Here is a 21,507-nt window from a genome sequence, read left to right on the forward strand (position 1 = left end):
GGTATGTCCAGGGCTGGCTCATTCATTGTGAGGAGTATTTTGGGGCCCTTCATTTAAGACCCCAAGAATTCCTGGACTGCTCCTGCTTCCTTCTTTCATCTACTTTCTAGGACATTTACTCACTCCTGCCTGCCGTCCATTCAGAGTATACAGACCTTCAGCTGCTCCTGCCCTCCAAGGTGCCATCAGCTCCAAGCCCAGAGTCTCCTGGGGGTCCACAGAGGTCTAACCTTCACTGGGGTCCCTCCACAATTCATCAGATGGTGCCTCTCCTCTTGATGCTGCCAATTTGTGATGAACCCTGTTCTTCTTCCAAAAATGTACGGAAGTATAAATATTTCACTTACTGGGTTCTGCCAATGCTCGCTACTACCACCTCTTCTCTCACTGATGTCTGGAAAGGGATCTTAAATTATGAAATCTTCATTTTCATAGCTTTAGATGGAACCTGATAATTCATAAATATGTCTCATAAGGAAAAAGCAAAACTTTTGCCAGTAATAACTTACCTGTTTAGAACAGCCCATTCACCTGCTCAGTTTCAGGGTCCAAATCAATATCATAGAAACAGGGCCGAGTAGGGAGTCCAGGCATGGTGCTCATCTAGATGTGAAATAGCATTAAAAACAAGCTAAACTAGGTCTTTTCCTTCATGTTCCTTTCAGTTAGAAAGCCCAAGACACAATATTATTTTACAGTTGTCCATAAAGTAGCACTCTTCGTGTTATAAATTAAAAACCAAGTCACTGATTCTGTTATGATCTCAAGAGAAAACCCTCGAGTCCTCCAGCAAACCCCTCGCCAGTATTCCCTCTGGGCTCCCACACAGACAGCTGCAACAGGAGGCTGAGGGTGTTTGCACCTTCGTCCCACAATGGCAGGTGCCGGGAGGCTAACCCAGTTATTCACCCCCTTGGTTCTCACACTGGAAGACCAAAAGGAGGTGCAGGCTTGTCTGCTATTTAATTTGTTTCAATGAGTCTTGAGATGATACTGGTATTATTTTTGCTTCAGTAACAAAAGATTAGCAATCAGTATCCTTTAACTTGGGCCAAGATGTTGCTGGACACAATCTAGATGGTTTTACAATCACTGTTACTACTGGTCCAATCGGGCTTTCTAAAACTGAACTTGCAATGCTTGTGGATATTATTTATACTTGTTTCTTCTAAAGAGTTGGCTTTGACAAATACCTACTTAGATATAAATTTCTAAAGTCTTGTCAGTGAAAACTTAGTATATTTTAACCTGTAACAACATCCTTTATAAAGAATACATACATACAAGTTTCAAATCAGATCCAGACAGGAGGCGAGACTAAATGGAACTTCTACAACTTTACTATAAAAGTGTCATAGAAAAGGATGAGTCACCTTCCATAACACAAAATACATATACTTTAGAAAACTTGATTCTGACATCTGAGTGTCAGTCAACACTCCTGAGAACATACTATATGGAGCTCATGTTGGTCTTTAGTCTCAAATTCTGTAAGAGAAGCACGTGCTAAGTGTGGGGATGAGGAAGAAAAAGGGAGCCTGAAGATGACATTATAAAGATGAAGGCCAGGTGCCCACTGATGTAGACACACATGTGCAAGCTGGCAGAAAATTCTGAAGATGTTCCGCCAAATAGTAATTAGCCGGATTTTCAGTACTTTTATTCTTTTCCAAGTAGGACTTTTTACCCTTAGATACTGGTCATATTGATAATCAAAAAACATTTTAAAATAAGATTATATATATACATATAGGAACTTAGGTTAAAAAAAACAACAAAAACCCTCCAAAAAGAAGCCACCACCCTGTGAATTAGTACATAAAATGCTCAAATCCTCTGAGCCTCATTCAGGCCCCAACAGCAATTAGAAAGCAGGAAGAACAGTAATCATCGAGCCTTCTAGATTTTGTGTGGAAATGTGTTGGTCCAAGTGGGCTTCTAATGTGAGTTTGTTCTAGATGAGACTGTCGTGGAGCTGGGCAGGCTGTGTTCCTCTCTGAACTGCAGGCCTGACACTTTCAGTTTTGCTTTTGTCTCTACAGACACCCTTCTGCGTGCACACATCAAAAGTGACAATACTGCTCTGCTTCTTCAGCTGCTGACAATTTCTCCAGAATCAATGTACATTCTACAATATCCAAGGTGCGGGATAAATGGTTTAGAGTTCTTATTAAAAGGGGATTTCGACAAACCCTGAGCACTGATGAATGTCATGATCACTGAGGTGATAGTGAGGCCTCCTGCCTCTGGAGGGGCTGAGGGACACTGGCTTGCAGGCCCGTCTGGCCACCACTGTGGCATGGTGATGCTGCCCAGAGCGCTGCGAGGAGCAGGGCTCACACCTCTTGTTGTTTAGTCGCTCAGTTGTGTCCGACTCTTTGTGACCCCTTGGACTAGCCTGACAGGCTCCTATGCCCATGGAATTTCCCAGGCAAGAATACTGGAGTGGGTTGCCATTTCCTTTTCCAGGGGATCTTCCCAATCCAGGGATCCAACCAGTGTCTCCTGCTTGGCAGGCAGATTCTTTACCACTGAGACTCCTGAACTTTCCTGAGGCCCAAACCAGCAGAGCTGAAAGTGGATTTGGCTTTAACGTTCTGTACTTCTGACTGTAATACTGCCTCCTACCGCCTTCTGACTATACTGAAAGAAGCTCCAAAAGGAGATGTATTGATTTCTTTTACTTGCGTACTGGCTTAGTTCACTATTTCAATCCTGTTATTGCAGGTAAGAAAAAGCTGCAGATATACTGGTGGGCCAGAAAGTTCATTTGGGTTTTTCTGTACATCTCAAACGAATTTTCTGGCCAACCAAATAGGCTACTGGGCAGATCTGTGGGGGAAACCTGGGCACAGGATCAATGCAGACTTCGGGCCAGAGTCCAAACTAACTAACAAAGTCAGTCCAAATCATGCCTGTAACCTTTCCTCTACTTCCCAATTAGCAATTTTCCTCCTAAAACATGTATGAAACCTGTAAGACAGGAAGGATCTGAAAATTAATTCATCTCAAAGCGTAAATAATCAGCCATAAAAAGGAACCCATTTGAGTTAGTTCTAATGCGGTGGATGAACCTAGAACCTATTATACAGAGTGAAGTAAGTCAGAAAGAGAAAGATAAATACCGTATTCTAACACACATATACGGAATCTAGAAAAATGGTACTGAATAATTTATTTACAGGGCAGCAGTGGAGAAACGGACATAGAGAACAGACTTAGGGACATCGGGAGAGGGGAGGTGAGGGTGAGATGTAAGGAAAGAGTAACATGGAAACTTACATTACCATATGTAAAACAGATAGCCAATGGGAATCTGCTATATGGCTCAGGAAACCCAAACAGGGGCTCTGTATCAACCAAGAGGGGTGGGATGGGGAGGGAGATGGGAGGAAGGTTCAAAAGGGAGGGGATATTTGTATACCTATGGCTGATTCATGCTGAGGTTGACAGAAAACAAAATTCTGTAAAGCAATTATCCTTCAATTAAAAAATTAATTAAAAAAAGAAAAAAAGGCAAAAATAAGCCACCTTATCTTTCTTATCTATAGGCTTCATTTACACTTTAAGGGGCAAATTCTTTACTCAAGGATGGTTAATTACCTGAATTTCAGGCATAAGCTCCAGGCCTGTTGATAAGACCCAGGAGGTGCAGAGCCTCAAACAGGCTATTGGGAGGACTAAGTTAGTCTGTAAAAGGTGCCCAATAAAAGTCAGCTGTGATTATATACAACAGTACTGTACATAGCCTATGGATTAGGCCCATTCGGGATTCAGACAAGGTCACACTGCCACCGGGAAACAATTATTATTCAGTACAAGCAGTCATGGCATCATCCTTGAACTGAGACCAAGATGGTCCACAGCAAGACAATTTATCGTAATGGGTCCGACTCCAGCTTTCTCCTCTGCTAATTAGGCATTTGTAATGTTTGCAGTAATCGATTTAAGAAGCACTGATGAACAAGCGGTCCTCTCTGCTTGCAGCACTCACTCACCGTTCCCACCAGAGGGTACAGAAAGCCGGCCCCGACGCTGGCACGGATGTCGCGAATGGGCAGGACGAAGCCAGTGGGCACGCCTTTTAGCTCTGGGTTGTGAGACAAGGACAAGTGTGTCTTGGCCATGCAGATGGGCAGATTCCCAAAGCCCTGGGGAAAGATGGGAACAGAAGTGGGAGAAGTGAAAGGCTGGCAATGCAACGAAGAACATCTGGGCGCTGCGCTTCTGCAATTTACCTGAAACACCCAACTCCCTTTATGTCCATGTCTACGTCACCACTCTCCTCCAGTTTAGTCATTATAAATTAAAAAAAAAAATCCTTGTTGGGCAAAGGAGTGCAGCCCTCACAACTATATCCCACAAATGAATATTTCACTTTCATTTATATAACCGATTAAAATGATAGTATGGAGCAGACGTGAAGATTCGACTCAAGGCAGGCTCTCAGTGCTTTAGTAAGACATTTCATGTTTCCTCATGACTTTTCCACACTCACATACCACCTCAGGGAAGATAAAGAACTTGGGACTGGACCACCTAATCCATGCTCAGTATTTAAGAGGGAAGACGGCTGCCGCCCAGAGAAGGACAGCAGTGCCTGGCGGGGCTGGGAGAATGCAGGCATTCTGCCTCCAAGAGTTGATGTATAAAAAGAGCTGAAAGAACACACCCACCTGCTTTGTGTAGACTTCTGCTTTGTGCTGGGCTTCAGGGAGCAATTCGATGTCGTCAGCTCCATAGATCTTCTGTGCAATAATCCTGATTTTGTCCTCGACTGGGAGCTAATAAGAGAGAGAGGGGAGGGCATGACTAGACACCCGTGAGGACATGAACCTTTACTTACAGTGGTATTCCAGGTCAGAGTCCCCAAAACGGCCACAGGTGTTTATACATATACAAGGATGGGCAAATAGTTCGAGGTTTACTGGATTAGAAATGTTTTTTTACTACAAGGTCCCAGATTTTATAAGTGGAAACTGTCCCCCAGGTGTCAAGTTGCTGTGTGTGTGTGTGTATGTGTGTGTGCGTGTGCGTGCACATGTGTAAGATTTTACTAGGTACATCATAAACAATACTGCTCAAGAGTAACTCTTTCTTCATAAATAAAAATAATGCTCTAATACTGACAATCAGTCTCCCATCAAAGCAGACTTGGGATACTGTTTATGAAATAAGACAACTGATACCCATTCACAGAACCCCCAGTGTGTATAGATGCTACCTTTAACACAAATGACTGTCAACTGCTGTTACTTTGGAAATAGTTATAAAAACAAAATCATCCACATATTTAAACAACAATCTAATGACTTATACGATCAACATACAACAAGGATGGTGGGAAAGGATATGTTTTTCATGGCACTTGTGTAGCGGACAGAGGCCAGTGGTCCAACCAGTGACCTCCGGGTCTAATGAGGAAGCCCAGGGCTGCTTCCTCCAGGGCAAAAACCTTCAGAAGTGGCGTCTGGCCTCTGAAATACTCTTGCAGCCCAGCTCAAGGCACTAAAATTCAAGAGCAAACAGCACAAGGAGAAACTGCCCAAAGGAAATGGGAAAGACAGCTACTCTCACAGGTAACCTGCGTGAGCAAATCACTTAAATTGGGCAGTATGTGACTCCAGGTCCCCTAGCAACTAAGGCTAACATTGGGTGAGTTTTGCTTTCTGAAAAGAATAATTACCTATGAAAACAAGCATTTCCTTTTGAACTAAACTGTGATCATTTACGAGGGGGCTTTGTATAATGGACATGAATAAAGTGAAGCTATTCAATTGTGGCTTTATAAAGATCCAATAGAGATTACTTTCATATGCCTCTTATAACTGGAGCTTTATAAATGCCAAGGTACATTCAGAACTTCTGAAGCAAAAGTACTTTCGTTGAGGAGTGATTTACAACAGACGCTGAATAAGACAAAATGCAACAGCTTCCCGTCTGTCAGATACAAGTTCCAAGTAGAAACGGGTTATGAAGTCCTCATTATCCTACTTCTTCCAGGCCTCCTTCTCACCTCCAAGGACTGGTGTTCCTCACTCAGGCACGGTGGATGCGGGCTTAAGAGAGGGTGTCTATAAATGCTCTGTATTTGTGTGCAAATTTCTCTGTATGGCATTTCCCCCAAAGACAGTTGGTTGAACAGGTTTTCAAACCAGTCTATAAAACTAAAGCTCAACAGGAAAATGTCCATGTCAACAGAATATTAATTAATTGTAATTAAGATATAAGCAGATCAGATCTGCGAGGGGCAACGAAAACAAGAGACTGTTAAAATTCATGAGTAATAGGGTTTGCTTTCTTCTACCTTTTTATGGCTATTTTTGAAAGTCTATCATTATCTTCTAAAAATCAGGCCAAAAAGCGGCTTGGATAACACAAGCAGAACCAGCTGCAACGTCCATGTCATGCTCCTAACGAAGCTGGCAGTTGTTGCTGTGGGCAGACTGCTTAACGTCCAATTGCCTTCTGAAGTACACGGACAGAGAAGTGACAGCAAAGTACAACCCTATAGTAAGAACAACCATTTTGTGAACTAACTTTATTGTATCCCAGAATAAGCAGTGCTTCTGCCTATGCCAGACGTATCATAATTTACTCAGTGACAGAAAGGACGCTAAGCCTGCCAGGGTGCTCTGGTTTCGCGCCTGAGTGCTTCTCTGAACCCCAGGCAGCCCCGTACCAGGCAGGGTGTGCAGAACCACACTGCTTTCCCCTATGCTGGGAAGCAGTCAGACGACACTTGTGAGCTTGAGGTAGCCCAGTGCCAGTTTGCAGTAACATGGCTGGTGCCCTGGTTTAAAGGCTGTGGTTCTCTATGTAAGCCTTTCTCCTGCCAGAAAAAGGGGCTGTACTGTGAGCCTTTTCCAAAGTTAGGACGTGAGCCAACCTCCTGGGGTGTTCTTGTCTGGATGCCCTTCTCGGTCAGAAAGCAGCAATGCACGTTGTTAAGAAAGTTGTCTGGAGTTGGGAGTCCAGGCTGTGGTCATGTAACTCACCTCCACGAGATGCAAACCCACAGGCTGAAGCTGCTAAACATGGCTCCAAACAGAAGCCTAAACAGAAACCTCGTTGTGCTTTTTTTGGTTTATTTTTTTGCATACAGCAGTTAACCCACCTTGAGGTCGTAGAGGAGCTGGAAGCTGCTGGGGGCCGCAGCTGCCCTCTGGACGGCCTCAGCCAGCGCCAGGGCACCCTTGCCCCCTTCTGCCCAGTGAGTGCACTTCACGGCATCAAAAGCACCATGTTCTTTGGCGAGGCGGCTGACGAGGTCCAGCTCGGCCTCTGTATCTGTCCTATAAAGGCAGAACTTCATGTTAAAGCACTGAGGATGGGGGAGAGGACAGAATTTGTCATGTTTTTGGCATAAAAATCCATGTGCATTACCCACTGATAAACAGAAACTAACAGTAACACTGCTTGGGTTTGAACCCTGACGCCACAATTTACCAGCTCATGACTTGCCATGTCTTAGGGTCCATGTGGGTATAATCACTGCATTTCATTGGGATGTCATGAGGCTTAGATGGCAAACACACGCAAGGCAGAACATTCCAGGCACATCATAAGGAATCAATAAATACTAGCGTCTCAAAATTTTTGTTTCCTATTTTGCTGTGGCTACACCATCAGAATAAGATCAAAACCAGCATGAGAATAACTAAACAACCCATGCAAGTTCTCTTACAGGAACATTTCCAGGTCACTATGCTTAACAAACTGTCAAGACACTATCCCACCAGACCTGGAGAAATAATGGAACTATAGGCAGTACTCTTGCCTGGAAAATCCCATGGACGGAGGAGCCTGGTGGGCTGAAGTCCATGGGGTCGCGAAGAGACAGACACGACTGAGCAACTTCACTTTCACTTTTCACTTTCATGCATTGGAGAAGGAAATGGCAACCCACTCCAGTGTTCTTGCTTGGAGAATCCCAGGGACGGGGGACCCTGGTGGGCTGCCGTCTATGGGGTTGCACAGAGTCGGACACGACTAAAGCGACGCAGCAGCAGCAGCAGCAGCAGACCCATGACCTTATCTTAGCACAAAAGGCCTTTAGAGACCAGAAAGAACATTTAAGTTCTGGCCTGTGTGTTACTCACTTCACCTGGTGAGGATGGGCACCCACAGGAGCCAAACCTGACTCCGCACCCTCAGCAGGGAGGATGACAAGTCCCCTGTGACATATGCAGTTCCTGTCATATGGCAGGCTCTCGTCAACAACTCCCAAAGCAAATGCTTGATAACTGACAGCAACAACTGAAGAAAAGAACAAAGCTAAGAGCTGGGCTGCACATCCGCTCCAGGAGACGTCTGCTGGCCATTTCCTACAGTCTCCCTCAACTCTTTTTTTTTTTTAATTTATTTTTTAATTGAAGGATAATTGCTTTACAGAATTTTGTTGTTTTCTGTCAAATCCTGCCTCAACTCTCACACCCCATACTTACTTGAAGGCATTCACGGCCACTACCACTGGCACACCAAACATCCTGGCATTTTCAATTTGCTTCTTCAAGTTACTGAAGCCTTTTCCAACCAGCTCCAGGTCCTGTAGAAACAACAGAGGAAGGTCTGGAAGGTTAGAGAGCAGAAGTTAAAACAGCTGCAGGTTCTTCTTAAAAGAGAAACGATCTCCTTGAGCCAGCAGCCACTTGCTGTCAGGACGAGCCGACAGAGCGCAGGGGCGGTGATGCGTTCCCCAGGTGACCGAGTGACCTGCAACCCTGGAGCGAGCTATGCTCCTGGCCTGGCTGCCCTGAAAGCTGAGGTCTGCCTGTGCATCTGCCTCACCACGCCGCATCTTAAGAGCTTATTTGCTGTTTGAAGGGACTCAGATGCCCTTAAATAAGTTATATTTACAACCTGTTTTATAATAGATTGTACGTACTTCTATGGCACAATGGTACAAACTGACTGTTCAGGATGGCACAGATGCTGCCGTCAGAAGACAGGGCCTAGCATATGGTGCACAAAAGAGTCAAAGTGTCAGTCACTCAGTTGTGTCCAGCTTTTTGCGAACCCCATGGACTACAGCCCCCCAGGCTCCTCTGTCTAAGGGATTTTGTAGGCAAGAATACTGGAGTGGGTTGCCATTTTCTCCTCCAGGGGATCTTCCCAACCCAGGCATGCACCCTGGGTCTCCCCTACTGCAGGCAGATTCTTTACCGTCTGAGACCCCAGGGAGCCCTGTGCATGGTATCTGTCAGAAAACGTGGAGTCATCAGGAATGCTGCAAAGGCTTAAATGAACTCAGCCATAATAAACCTTGTATCAGAAATGAGATAAATATCATCTTTAAGAACCAAATACTATGAAATTGAAAGGAAAGTAATTAAGGAAACATTTCAAAATATGCTTCCTGGAGCACTGCTTGCAGCATAAGACTGCAAACAACACACACCTCCTCCAACAGGGGACTGAGCCACTGAATTATGATATACACACTCAATAAATATGTATCATGCACATGTCAGAAAAGTGAGATAATCTGTATTAGCACAGAACCTCTCAAAGATGTACTAAAACTGTGAAACTATGAAGAGCTTAATGAATGCTATTTTTGGACAAATACAAAAATACATGTGCAAATGCAGGAAATTTTAAATGTTGAGAGAGATACACTAAACAGGGGACTCATGTCATATATATTATAATCTTAATTTTTTTTTTACAAAGTGTATGTTATTATATAAGCTTAAAATACATTAATTATTTTAACAATGAAAATATCATGGTCTTGTATACAAATATGTACCCAAGATCATGGATAAAACCCAGCAGTAGTAGTGCTTGGTTTTTACTCCATAAAACCATGGGAGAAAGGGTAAGATACAAGCACAAAACACCTGAGATCATTATAAACATGATTTATGGTTTTTTTTCTCTTTAATCATTGAAAACTGAGATTAGAATTTAGTTGACATTCTAAAGAGCACAGCTAATTCTTTACCTCTAGTCACATGAAAACCAATTAATATGTAAGACTGATTGAGAACAGTTTTAAATAAGGCGAATTTCTTAAATGAAGACACCAGCTGGGCCAGTGAGGGGCAGTCACTCTAATTAGACACAGGAAAGGCTGCGGGGTGGCAGGAGGGCCAGAACTGTGAATTCCCCTCCTACGCATGAATCACACAAATGACCATAAAAGGCAAATCATAACTCAGAAGACAGGCAAGCTGAAGGCACCAGCAATGCTTTGCTAGCTGCTTTTGAATTACTTCATTTGGGGGCTGAAAAGTGACCCTGTACTGTCTGACAATTTAAAAGCCTCCAAAAAAGGCAGAGCACTTGAATCAATGGTGATAGCCGCTGACCTTACTATCTCACATGGTGCCCCCACCTCTCTTAAGACCACCCCAAACGGCGCCAGAAGATGCTTCTCGATGGTAAATGATACGATCATGAGAAGCTGTATGCTCACAATTCTTAGAGCCCCTGCTTACTGCTATAAACCATATCAGTTTATGAAAACCTTGCTTAGGAAAATAACCAGGGTGCTGATCCTATCTTGGCCCTTGACTATGAATTTAAATCTGCAGAGAAAAAAGCATTTGAGAAAATCCCCCTACTTGCCTCTGATGTGAATGGCATTTGCGAATCAACCGGCCAATGCAGGGAAGACAAGGAAACTTCCACTAGATGAGTGCATGGTTCCTTATTTCTTTGTAGTGGGGGGGTATCCTACGAATCATAGCACCCCTCTTTAGCAGCAACCCTGGCCTCTACGCTCTGAATGCCAGTAGCACTCCCCACCTCCAGTTGTAACAATCAAAAATAAATGTCTCTAGACACTCCCAAATATCCTAGGATGGAGAACTGCTTCTGGTTGAGAATCAACCACTGGTCTAGGGGAGTGGTTTTACCGATATCCTATGTGGGCAACTGTTTTATGAGGCATTTCTTCCCTGTTTCATTTAGTACAGTTGTTCAGCACACTATGGGCCCCTTGCTCCCAGGAACAGCCCTGGGTCATATGACAGCCCACTCATTTCCAGATATGCCAGGCTGAGAAATGCTGATTCGGAATGTGGTGCACCCTAGGACAAGCGATGAGAAGCGACTGAAGTTACCTCCTCTATGTAGGCCTTGGGAAGCGGAAGTCCAGCAGTAACCTGGAAGATAAAGAAGCAACATCAGAGGCATTTTTACTTACAGTAAAATTTTAGCTTCTAACGGTGCTTTGCCATCTGTTCAAAGCCAGAAGCTGCATCCTTGGGGTGGGGGCTGGGGGGTGAGGTGGAGGATATACAGCAGTAGAAAGCGATTTCCTGCCATAAGGATTTAGAGCAAATGACCAAAACTACAGCACAAAACAAAAGTCACCGCTGTGAGCAGGGTGGGAGACCTTCATGAACTGAATTAAAGAGAAGGGACGAATCTATGAAGGCGGGCGGGGGAAGCGATGTGTTTCCCTGCGAGTGAAGCACACAGCAGCGGGGGTGGAAGTAGAGCTGAGTATAGGGAAAAAGGCAGCTGTCAGCCCTGCAAGAGCCACCCTGAGACGTCCGCTGTGGAGTCTGAGATGCGCCCAGCAATGTATTCAGGAGCTGGTCCACCAAGCCAGCCCACACCTTGTGGAGCTGAACTCGGTGCGTGGGGGCTGAACTGGGGCACGTGAGCAGTACAAACAAGAGGGAAACAACACACAAGGATTTTCTTCCTCTACGGTTACAGAGGTACCTGGTGGGACCCACTGTGTGCACAGGGAAGTGTGTGAGGGTGCGGGCACCGGTCCCAGGGACCCCGCTGGGCAATGGACTAAGAAACCTTCCGAGTGCTCTGCTCCCTTCCCTCAGAGACATCACGGTGGTCCAACTCCAAAAGGGGCCTCAGAGAGGCGGGGCACGAAGCTGGGACCTGATCCCACGCTCTGGGCCTCACGTGGCTCCAGGAGGTACAGGAGCAGCGGGCCAGCCTCCTGACAGAGCTGTGTGCAAAGCTCTTCTCTTGGTGCGGCCAGGTGCCACACCCACATGATTCCTCAGACCGTGAGATCAGGAGGAAGGGAGGCGCAATGGCGTGAGGATGAGTGAGGGGATGGAAGAGCAGAAACGCTGGTTATGATGGGGAAGAGAAAGGGAGTCCGTCCTGCAGCCCAGCAGAAAGGGACGTCCTGGGTTAGGAGGGCCACAGGACGCGGAGGACCGGAGAGGTGTGCTGGGCTGTGGCGGTGGTGGTTCTCCCCTTAGTGGGGACCTAAACCTTTCCTGGGGTCCAAGAGGTCAGGACTACTTCCATAACCCTAAGGTATTATGGCTCTTTCACTCTCATTCCTTCAGGAAGTCTACAACAGATTTGCCCACAGATTATGTGACATCACAACAGATCAAATGCTGAAGATGAGAATCCAGCAGTCTTTGATTAAGCCAAACACTGAAGAGATCTGAAAAACATACAATGCCCACATGTTGTTTTGGAAAATAGAGTAACTTAAAAAAAGTATTTATGTAAGCATTTAATTATGTTAATATTTGTGCTAAAATTTAATTCCTACTTTGGTAAATATCAATAGACACAACTCACCTAAACATAAGTTCTTTTAGGCCTTTAATAATTGTAAGTGTGTCAGGAAGGTCTGAGGCCAACATTCTTGAGAACTGCTCTATCAGGAAAAGCCCTGATCACTACACTAAGAAACAATGATTTTCTTCTGCAGATGAGGGAGGTCTTACTGCTCAAGCTACAAGACCAGCTCCCAGAGGATAGGAATTTAAATACTTCATCAACTAATTCCTGAAAAAGAGAGCCACATCTTCACATGTACATGCTGAAGAAAAGGTTACAACAGTGATAGTGTTAGGCATTCAGTCGTGTCCGACTCTTTGCTACCCCACAAACTGTAGCCCACCGGGCTCCTCTGTCCATGGGATTCTCCAGGCAAGAATACTGGAGTGGGCAGCCATTCCCTTCTCCAGGTATTCTTCCCGATCCAGGGATCAAACTGGGTCTCCTCGTTTTCAGGTGGATTCTTTACCGTCTGAGCCACCTGGGAAGCCCGATAATAGAGCAAAAAGTACAATTTCTAAGCAGTGTGAATAGAGGAAAGCACAGTTTCAGGACAGCCGAAGGAAAACCGTGCTCACCTGTTTTCCCCATCACTGGAGGGAGTCCCAGCATACCTGCCCTTCTCCTCCTCTTCTCCCCAGCCCAGGCTGTTATCAGTCCTGCCTGGCACACTGACCTCCATCTCAAGCTAAATGGTTTGGCTGGCTAGCTGCCAGCAGCACCATTAGAGGGAATGGGACTCAGATGTAAAAAGAACAGTCCAAACAGAAAGGAGTTTTTCAGTAAATATAGCCAAGCACATGTCCTTGGAGGGGTTTGGATATCATTAGGTGTTTTCCTCAGAAAGGTAGGCCACGAGGCCAAACTTGGCCCTCTCCAAGAGCTGGGACTACCTGTGAGTGATGAGACGGCCAGCACAAGAGCCATCTGGATGTGCCCTGCTTTGGTACCCTAATAACCATAAGGGTAAGAGCAGCTTAATGAAGGAACAGGCAGGAGTCATCAGCTTCCCTTTAGCCTTCAGAACAAGTCTGAGAATCAGACCCTTCAAATCCCTGATTCTCACCGTGGGGCCACCTCCGTGCATTTTCAGAGCCCTGACAGTGGCGACAAGCACCACCACGTGCGGGCGGAGACTAGAATACCGGCATTTGATGTTGAAGAACTTTTCCATTCCAATGTCTGCTCCGAATCCTGCTTCAGTCACTGTGAGCACAAAAGCAACTGTAAAAATGCTACCCCAACTCCCTTGATGCTGAAAGAAAAATGGTCTATCACTGATTTTGCAAAAGTACTTGCCTACAAACCCTTTGGGACCGACAAGCTTGAGTGCAATCCTGTCTGCAATGATGGAGGAATTCCCATGTGCGATGTTGGCAAACGGCCCAGCGTGAACAAACACTGGAGTGCCCTGTGGAAATCAAGACATCGTGAGCGAAAATGCCAATCCTGCTTCAAAAGGGATCATTCGGTCAAGGGGAACCAAAATCAGTTGGCATCCAAAAGAAAAAGGGCAAGTATGAAGCCACCTCTTTTTATATTTCAGTGAAGTCCCAGTCATAACTGTGAGAAGAATGGGAATAAAGAGACAATCAGGAAAAGAAGTGTCTCTCTAGGGGCACTGTGCTTTCCAACCAGTCCAGGACGGCGGGAGTCATTCTGCTCACCTCTAATGTCTGCATGAGATTGGGCTTGATGGCGTCCTTCATAAGGACCGTCAATGCTCCACTCACTCCCTACAAAACAAAGGCACGAACGGTTAATTCCCGCCAGGAAAAAACCTCCCTTTTGAAGCCAAAATTCAACATTCTTAGGTCTTCCATTTTTGGCCATCTTGGACTAATGATTATTTTTACCTAAACTAGACCAGTCATTCATGTACTTATAAGCTACCAATTACCTTAAAGGAGAATAGAGACTGAAAATGACATTCATATGTAAGTTCTGGAGAAATATGTAATCCTGGAAACAAGCCTCTCAGTGAAGCTCTGGTTACTGATCCATGTGGGGAATCCATTTTAGACAGCATGAAAACGCTAGTTCCTAGAATGCTGAAGTATAGGTAACTCTGTGGTGTCTGGACTGAAATGGCTGTAAACCAAATTTAACGTGTGTCTTGGGGCTTCTCCTGTGGCTCAGTGGTAAAAAAAAAAAAAAATCTACCTGCAATGCTGGAGCTGCAGGAGACACGGGTTTGATCCCTGGGTTGGGAAGGTACCCTGGAGAAGGGCATGGTAACCCACTCCAGTCTTCTTGACTGGAGAATCCCATGGACAGAGGAGTCTGATGGGCTACAGCCCATAGGGTTGCAAAGAGTTGGACACGACTGAAGCGACTTAGCATGCATGCACGTCCTGTACCTTAAACTGAAATTTACCCATGAGTTCAACATCAACTCTTATATATCAGGACCCTCTTTTAAGCCATCCAACCATGGATGAACAAACTGGTATCAATGTAAGATAAAGCTATAGATTTCAATTTCCATGAGTTTGTAAAAATTTAAAGGAATTTTTGTTCTTACATACAGAAACTGTGAAAACAAAAAAATTAGTATTTCCCCCTTTTTCTGAATTCATCTGACATACCACTAACTGTAGACCAACCATTCTGGTGTGTGTCAACACAAATAGGCTTTTTAAAAATTAATCTAGAGATTATCTCATTTCAAACTTCATATTACCATGTAGACAGTTCAGAAATAATCCTGACATGGACAACTAGCCAAGTAGGATCATTAGAAGACCTGGTTGAGCTGTTTCCAATATGGTCATCAGTGTGGATATGGGGCCAATGAGCCTCATGATGAGAGGTCTCTGTGCAAGCAGGCCTGTTGCGGGGAGGGGCCGGGGTGGGACTCTAAGCTCAGCTCTAAGGGACTTAGACTTGGGACTGCTGATGCTCTCTGAAACTGAAGTCAGACACCCTGTCTTGGAAATATTCACAGGTTGAATATAAATGGCTCAGACCACCTGAAAACTGTGGTCTGCTACTGGAGCACACTGCCTGTCACTCTCTGTGGAAGTGTTTTTTATGAACTTCGTATTTATTTACTAAGTAAAAAGATCATATGACTTCATTAGTTAATTGCAGTATCTTAACTACACCATAGTTTGTGTTATCGGTAGCTGCTGACAGAGGCTGGGAATACAGACCCAGAGGAATCACCCCAGGACCCACCAGATCCTCAGTACTGATGGGCTCCCCTTTCTTGCTGGACGCCACCACCATTTTGCCCAGTCTCTCTCTCATGTCTTCTAGAGAACTGGTCAGAGCCAGGACAGCCATGATTTCACTGGCCACAGAGATATCAAACTGAGCCTGTTGGCAGGGAAAAGACACAATAAGGAAAACTGTGTTAAACCCAGAAGCGTGGATTCTCTTTACATCCTAGGCTTAAACAAACAACTTAAAAGGACAGAATAAAAGAACGGCATATGAAGAACTTGATGAAAATAAATAATCCCCTAAGAGCAAAAAAGTTTGTAATTAAATATTCCAAGACTTTGAATAGACAGTTTTTAGAAATAAAAGTCCTAGAAGGACCAACAATCCTTCTGGAGGCAGCTTGTGCTTATGTGATTATGGTTTCCCTAATATACAAGGACTGACACGGAAGCTCTCACACTAAAGAAACGTACTGTAAGAAGGCCACAAAAAAGAAACAATTTTAATCAGTTTGTGTGCAAGGATATTCACTGGGGGCTCTCCACCTCTAGGAGAAAATGCTAGGGGAAAATACACAGGTGACACATGGGATTTACTGCAAAAGCTGTCAAGAGCGCTCAATGCCACACACCTACTTGCTCCCACTTTAAAAGGAAGAAGGCGGAACAACACCCGGCAGAATCAATCGATCGGGAAAGGACGGAGGAGGAGAGAAGCAACAAGGATCCAGTCCCCATTAACTAATCTACTTAGAAAGGAACAGTTACCGTCCGTGAATGCCCCTTCTCCGTTGGAGCCTGTCCGATCGTGATCTTCCTCAGGAATCTATCATTGGTATCCAGCACTACAGGAGAAAGGGAAGACGCAGAAGAAAGATACAGTAGGCACAACAGAAAGGAAAAAGGACCATAGAGTTAAAGGAACTTGCAGAATTGTAAAGCAACAAATCTAACTTAATGACTATTTGATTTCAAATTTTATGGTAAAGCTAGAATATGGGTTCAAGTTTAGAAATGATGTTCACGCACGGTTAATGTGCAGTAATCAAGGACAGGATTATAGAGTGGCTGTGTCTACGCTTTCTAGAGAATTCAAACAATTATTAATAACTAGAAATCTGGACTCTGTTTCAAAGCATACTCCAAATTCCACAGAAAACAGAGCAGGTCACTGTTTCAAAAGGCCAAGGTTTGTGCTGTTCCATGGGATGACTCACTGATTTTACACAACCCTGAGAACCACAAGGGCCATAAACACAGGGCAAGGGCAAGGCCTTTTGAAGCAGGCTGGGTGACACACCTGCTCTTTCCTTAGTATGTGTAGATGGAATAGTTTCCATTCTGATGACACAACATCGATCCAATTGCATACCCTTGGAAAACATGGCTTAGATCAACCTACTAACTACTCTTAATCCCACCGCCTAGGTCTAACTATGGTGAACATTTTAATGTATTCTCAATTTTGTTTTTTGTACGACATGCCAAAAATAGCAACAAAACACAAAATCAACAACAGTGGCAAACCAGTTCATACTTTTAGGGTGGATCAGAGGAGAGGCATTTTTAAGGTACTTGATAACATGCTCAATTTTTTCCCATAATACCATATTTAAACACTAAAAGCAGTGTCTTGTACAGCACTTGGAGACACACACACAACCCCATTTTGACAGTGAAGGATGTCATGAGTTGTTGGAGCTTATCCTTTTTTTTTTTAATGGTGTCAAGTTCCTTGTATCTAATTTCTATGTAGAAAACAACCAATGGATATGATCTATTTTTTCCCTTGTCTATTTCTACCTTCTCAGAAAGCATGAAATTACAAATAAAGCAAAGGAAAAGTGAAGGAGATACCAAATTTTCAAACTGGATCTTTATTCCTCACAAAGTATTATACATAGGGTTAAAGCTACTGAAACAAAGGAAGAGAAATATCAGTGTAGTTTTAGATGTTAAGAGTTACCTTAAAAATGCCATTAGCTAGCACAGTTATTGAGCCAATGACAATGAAAAAAACAGTCAATAAATTACTTGTTAGCTGCATTCTGTGCACCTGGATAAAAATTCCTTCTCAGCAGTGATAGAGTTTGGATGGATGCACTGTTGGTACAAAATAAAAAACTAAGCCATGCTGGCTGATATAAAGAAAGGCAACATATGGCAGGGAAACCAGGCAACTCACTCATCAACTTGCTAAATGTTTAGACCTTCAAGGCTACCTACTTTGTTAAAACAGAGTTTAACAAAATGAGGTAAAAATGAGTTGGCAAGCTCCAGAGCTACAAGAAAAATCAAGTCACTTATGCCAGACAAGAATTCTAAGAATAAAGGGCAACATGATTCAAGAAGTGATTAAACATTACTTCTCTACTTCATGACACCAAAACTTGCTGTATAAAATGAAACTTGCAAAAATGTTACTTCTGGTTTATACATGAACTTCCTTAAAACCATCCTCACACCAATGAACACTGAAGAGCCAGCAAAATGTCCAACTGACCAAACAAAAGGAGGTTTGATTACAGCTAAAAAGGAGAGAGACCGGTAGAGGTGGCCAGGAAAAGGAGTAAGTTGCCATCTTGGTCAGCCCTTAACCATGAACACAAGAACACCCAAGCTCTGGACCTCCCGGTTTACCACCTTTTAGGGAGGGCATGGGGTGTGCAGCATAACTGAACCAACGGGGCGTACGCCCTGCTCTGGTACCTCTTTGCCAAGTAATAGTGTCTGGATCAATGTCCAATCTTGCAAATCTGTTTATCTCTTCATATGTCAGTGTGGCAGGGTCAGTCTTTTCAATGCCCAGCCTCTGAAGAGATAAAAAAATTAAAAATAAGACAAAGCAAAGCAAATAAAATTAAAAAAAAGATTTTTATCCCTAGCTCCAGGTAGGGTCCCCTCTAGGAAATATAAACCATGTTAAATTCAGAAGGGCAAATTATGATCCCTTTAGCTAAATCTTTATTAATACCACTCACACATGTACCAAGGCATTAGTAACACATTTGTCCCTATTACTGAACACCAGAGGCATTTCCCTAAACCAAAGCCTTATGTAAGCACAGTGACCAAAACATGTCATATTAATTCACCATATGCAAACATATTGAAAAGAAGTGCAAAGCTTTTTCAATCAAACAACTGAGAAGCCCAATCAAATGCAAAATCAGAAATGGCCAAAACAAGTAACAATCAATAAAAATCAATGGAAATCACTTTTAATGTTTTTTTAAAATAATAATATGCTAATCTTTTGAAATATATAAAGGCATAAATCATCTTTTCAATGCAGAGGAAAAGACAAGACATCGCTCTAACACAGTACATGCTTTTGAAGTAGCCCTATTGTTTACTGCCTTCTTACTGTTTCAAAAGGTACAAGAAAGCTTTGTCTCTTCCTCCCCATGGAACTTGGAAATTTGTCTATTTACATTGTGTACCGTGGTCACATCCTGAAATGGAAAATTCCTTTAAAACATACTCTCCTTTTCTCATAACTCTTAGTAAAGCTGAGTGGCCCCAGCAAGCCCTACTCCTCCCACAGTTTCCTTCCTATGCCAAAAGGACTTTGTTTTCAAACCTCAGGTGTGTTTTCAGAGTTGGTGCTCACCGGCTTGTCAAACAGCCTCACAAGCCTGGAACATGATATTGTTTACAAGGGTCAGCAAAACCCTCAGTCACTAAGTTGAGAATCTGCTGTTGATAATCCACTCTTATTTATTTATTTGGTTGCATTGGGTCTTAGCTGTGGCATGCGGGATCTTTGATCTTCATTGTGGCATCTTTGGTTGCAGTATGCAAACTCTTGGTTGCAGCATGTGGGATCTAGTTCCCTGACCAGGCATCGAACCCAAATCCCCTGCCTTGGAAGTATGGAGTCTTAGCCACTGGACCACCAGGGAAGTCCTGACAACCCACTATTGGGTTGTTTCTAGATTTTGCAGATTATTAATAGAGCTGCTAAAAAAATTCATGTTTTTATATGAATACACATAAAAGTTTGCATTTCTTTTGAGTAAATACCTAAAGTAGAATTTCTGAGTCATACAGTACAGTGTATGTTTAATAACTATATATTTGCATTAGAGATTCAAATAAAATACAGAAGTAATAATCTTGCTAAGCTCCCAATGCTGCGATGAGTAAGTACTGAAACTCCAGAAGCTGCCATGCTGGCATCCTGACTCCTACACCCATCCTGTAAAGGAAGTGTCATTCTTTTTCTTAGCTGAGGGCAGGCTGTCAGATTTCTGCTTTTTTCACTAAAAACTCACAGAAAAATGAGAAATAACCTCTGCCACCAATCTCCACTTGTATATCATGACCTTATGATTACTAAATGAACCGGTCCCAAATAGGCTACTCTAAGGAGAACATCAATCACCTAATTTCACATAACAAAAAAGAACAAGGAAAAGGCTTACCCACAACCTCCGGATTTGGATATCAGAGAACTTTCTCACTCCATTTACTGATGGCACCAAACGATTAAAAAGAGCCTTAAAGAAAAGGAGCGCAAGAGTTTTTAAGTGAAAAGAACCCCATTGCCTTGCTACCTGCATTATCAGCACCCACTGGCCCAGTATTAATTCAAACCTTCTGCAAGTGTCTGTGGGGTCTGAGCAGCCTACCTTGTCTGTCTGGGTCTCTTCATGGAACATACGGGCATCGATGGCTGCGGCCACAAGGTTATTAGCTGCAGTGATGGCATGGATGTCACCAGTGAGATGGAGATTAAACTACAATAGGGTGGAAGCCACATCAGTCTTAAAACTTCTTTGTATCTTTCCAACAGTCAACCTATCACGACCAAACCTATCCCTATGGTAAAGCCAATGGAAAACTGATGGGGGCACAGCTAGTGGGCAAACACCCAACAGCCCTCGAGAGCAAATGACTATCTGTCCTCAGAGGGAACTGTGACCTTCCCTAAGAGACCTGGGATCAACAGCGACACGGGGTGAGAAAGGACACACTCGTGAGCTTTCAACAGTGAGCAAGGAGTGCACTGGAGCTCCACTCCCGTATGCTGCTCCCACTTCTGTGGTTATCACTTTGAATTCACTGCATGTTGCTTTTCCCCTCTCTCACGCCACATCTGATCGCTTGCTTAATGTTATTTCCACTGAAAGCCAGGCTTTGAAGTCCGTGTCATATCAAAAAGTAAGCTGTTTAGAAGTTTACAAATTAAGATGTTTTTCTTCTACGTGTTGCTTCTGCTGAGCAAATGAGTCATTTGTCTACCAAGATCTCTGCGACAGACTTTAATTCCAAGAAGGAAAAACTATAACAAAAGGTCTGATTCAGCCAAATCCTGGACTGCATTACCTCTTCCATAGGAATGACCTGAGAGTAGCCACCGCCTGCAGCGCCACCTAGAGGACAGGTCAAGGGTGAGAACTCATGTTAAGCACGCTTCTTCACAACTTGAAAATCAAATGAAAGCAAATTGCTTTTTGTAACTGCCTCGCGTATTATTTACTTACTTTTTACAAATATTTGGACAGATTTGAACAAGTGCTTCTTAATTTTCTTTACCAAGTATTATTTGTTTACTTTTTACAAACATTTGGATAGATCTGAACAAGTGCTTCTTAATTTTCTTTACCGTATTATCTATTTACTTTTTACAAACATTTGGACAGATTTGATCAAGTGATTCTTAATTTTCTTTACCAGACTAAACCACTTGCTCTTGTTCATGCTGAATAGTCTCTCAGCTGAAATGTGACTCTAACTGACAAAACCATGAACACATACATACCTACTCATTATCTTTAAAAACAGGTTCCCTGTGATTCCTAACATTTGTTAAAAAAACCCAGCCGAC

The 21,507-nt window shown here is 43.5% G+C and overlaps 1 protein-coding gene across 2 annotated transcripts in view; it reads right to left on the reverse strand.

Annotated features, from left to right (window-relative positions):
* Positions 1 to 21,507, reverse strand: part of MTHFD1 (methylenetetrahydrofolate dehydrogenase, cyclohydrolase and formyltetrahydrofolate synthetase 1) — a 61,084-nt gene that overhangs the window by 1,080 nt on the left and 38,497 nt on the right. The window contains exons 13-27 of one of the 2 annotated variants that reach the window (XM_068965513.1): positions 21,006 to 21,052; positions 20,309 to 20,416; positions 20,102 to 20,176; positions 18,384 to 18,486; positions 16,443 to 16,519; positions 15,688 to 15,828; positions 14,175 to 14,243; positions 13,807 to 13,918; positions 13,574 to 13,713; positions 11,073 to 11,114; positions 8,448 to 8,548; positions 7,118 to 7,295; positions 4,677 to 4,784; positions 3,999 to 4,151; positions 510 to 603 (exon numbers count right to left, since the gene is read on the reverse strand). In XM_068965513.1, coding sequence (XP_068821614.1) covers positions 514 to 603; positions 3,999 to 4,151; positions 4,677 to 4,784; positions 7,118 to 7,295; positions 8,448 to 8,548; positions 11,073 to 11,114; positions 13,574 to 13,713; positions 13,807 to 13,918; positions 14,175 to 14,243; positions 15,688 to 15,828; positions 16,443 to 16,519; positions 18,384 to 18,486; positions 20,102 to 20,176; positions 20,309 to 20,416; positions 21,006 to 21,052 — 1,544 coding nt within the window. In that variant the 3' untranslated portion in view covers positions 510 to 513. The remainder of the gene's footprint in view (positions 1 to 509; positions 604 to 3,998; positions 4,152 to 4,676; positions 4,785 to 7,117; positions 7,296 to 8,447; positions 8,549 to 11,072; positions 11,115 to 13,573; positions 13,714 to 13,806; positions 13,919 to 14,174; positions 14,244 to 15,687; positions 15,829 to 16,442; positions 16,520 to 18,383; positions 18,487 to 20,101; positions 20,177 to 20,308; positions 20,417 to 21,005; positions 21,053 to 21,507) is intronic. The other variant, XM_068965511.1, reaches the window with a different exon arrangement.

This window comes from Capricornis sumatraensis, chromosome 2 (genome assembly GCF_032405125.1).
Source record: "Capricornis sumatraensis isolate serow.1 chromosome 2, serow.2, whole genome shotgun sequence".
Classification (NCBI taxonomy): domain Eukaryota; kingdom Metazoa; phylum Chordata; class Mammalia; order Artiodactyla; family Bovidae; genus Capricornis; species Capricornis sumatraensis.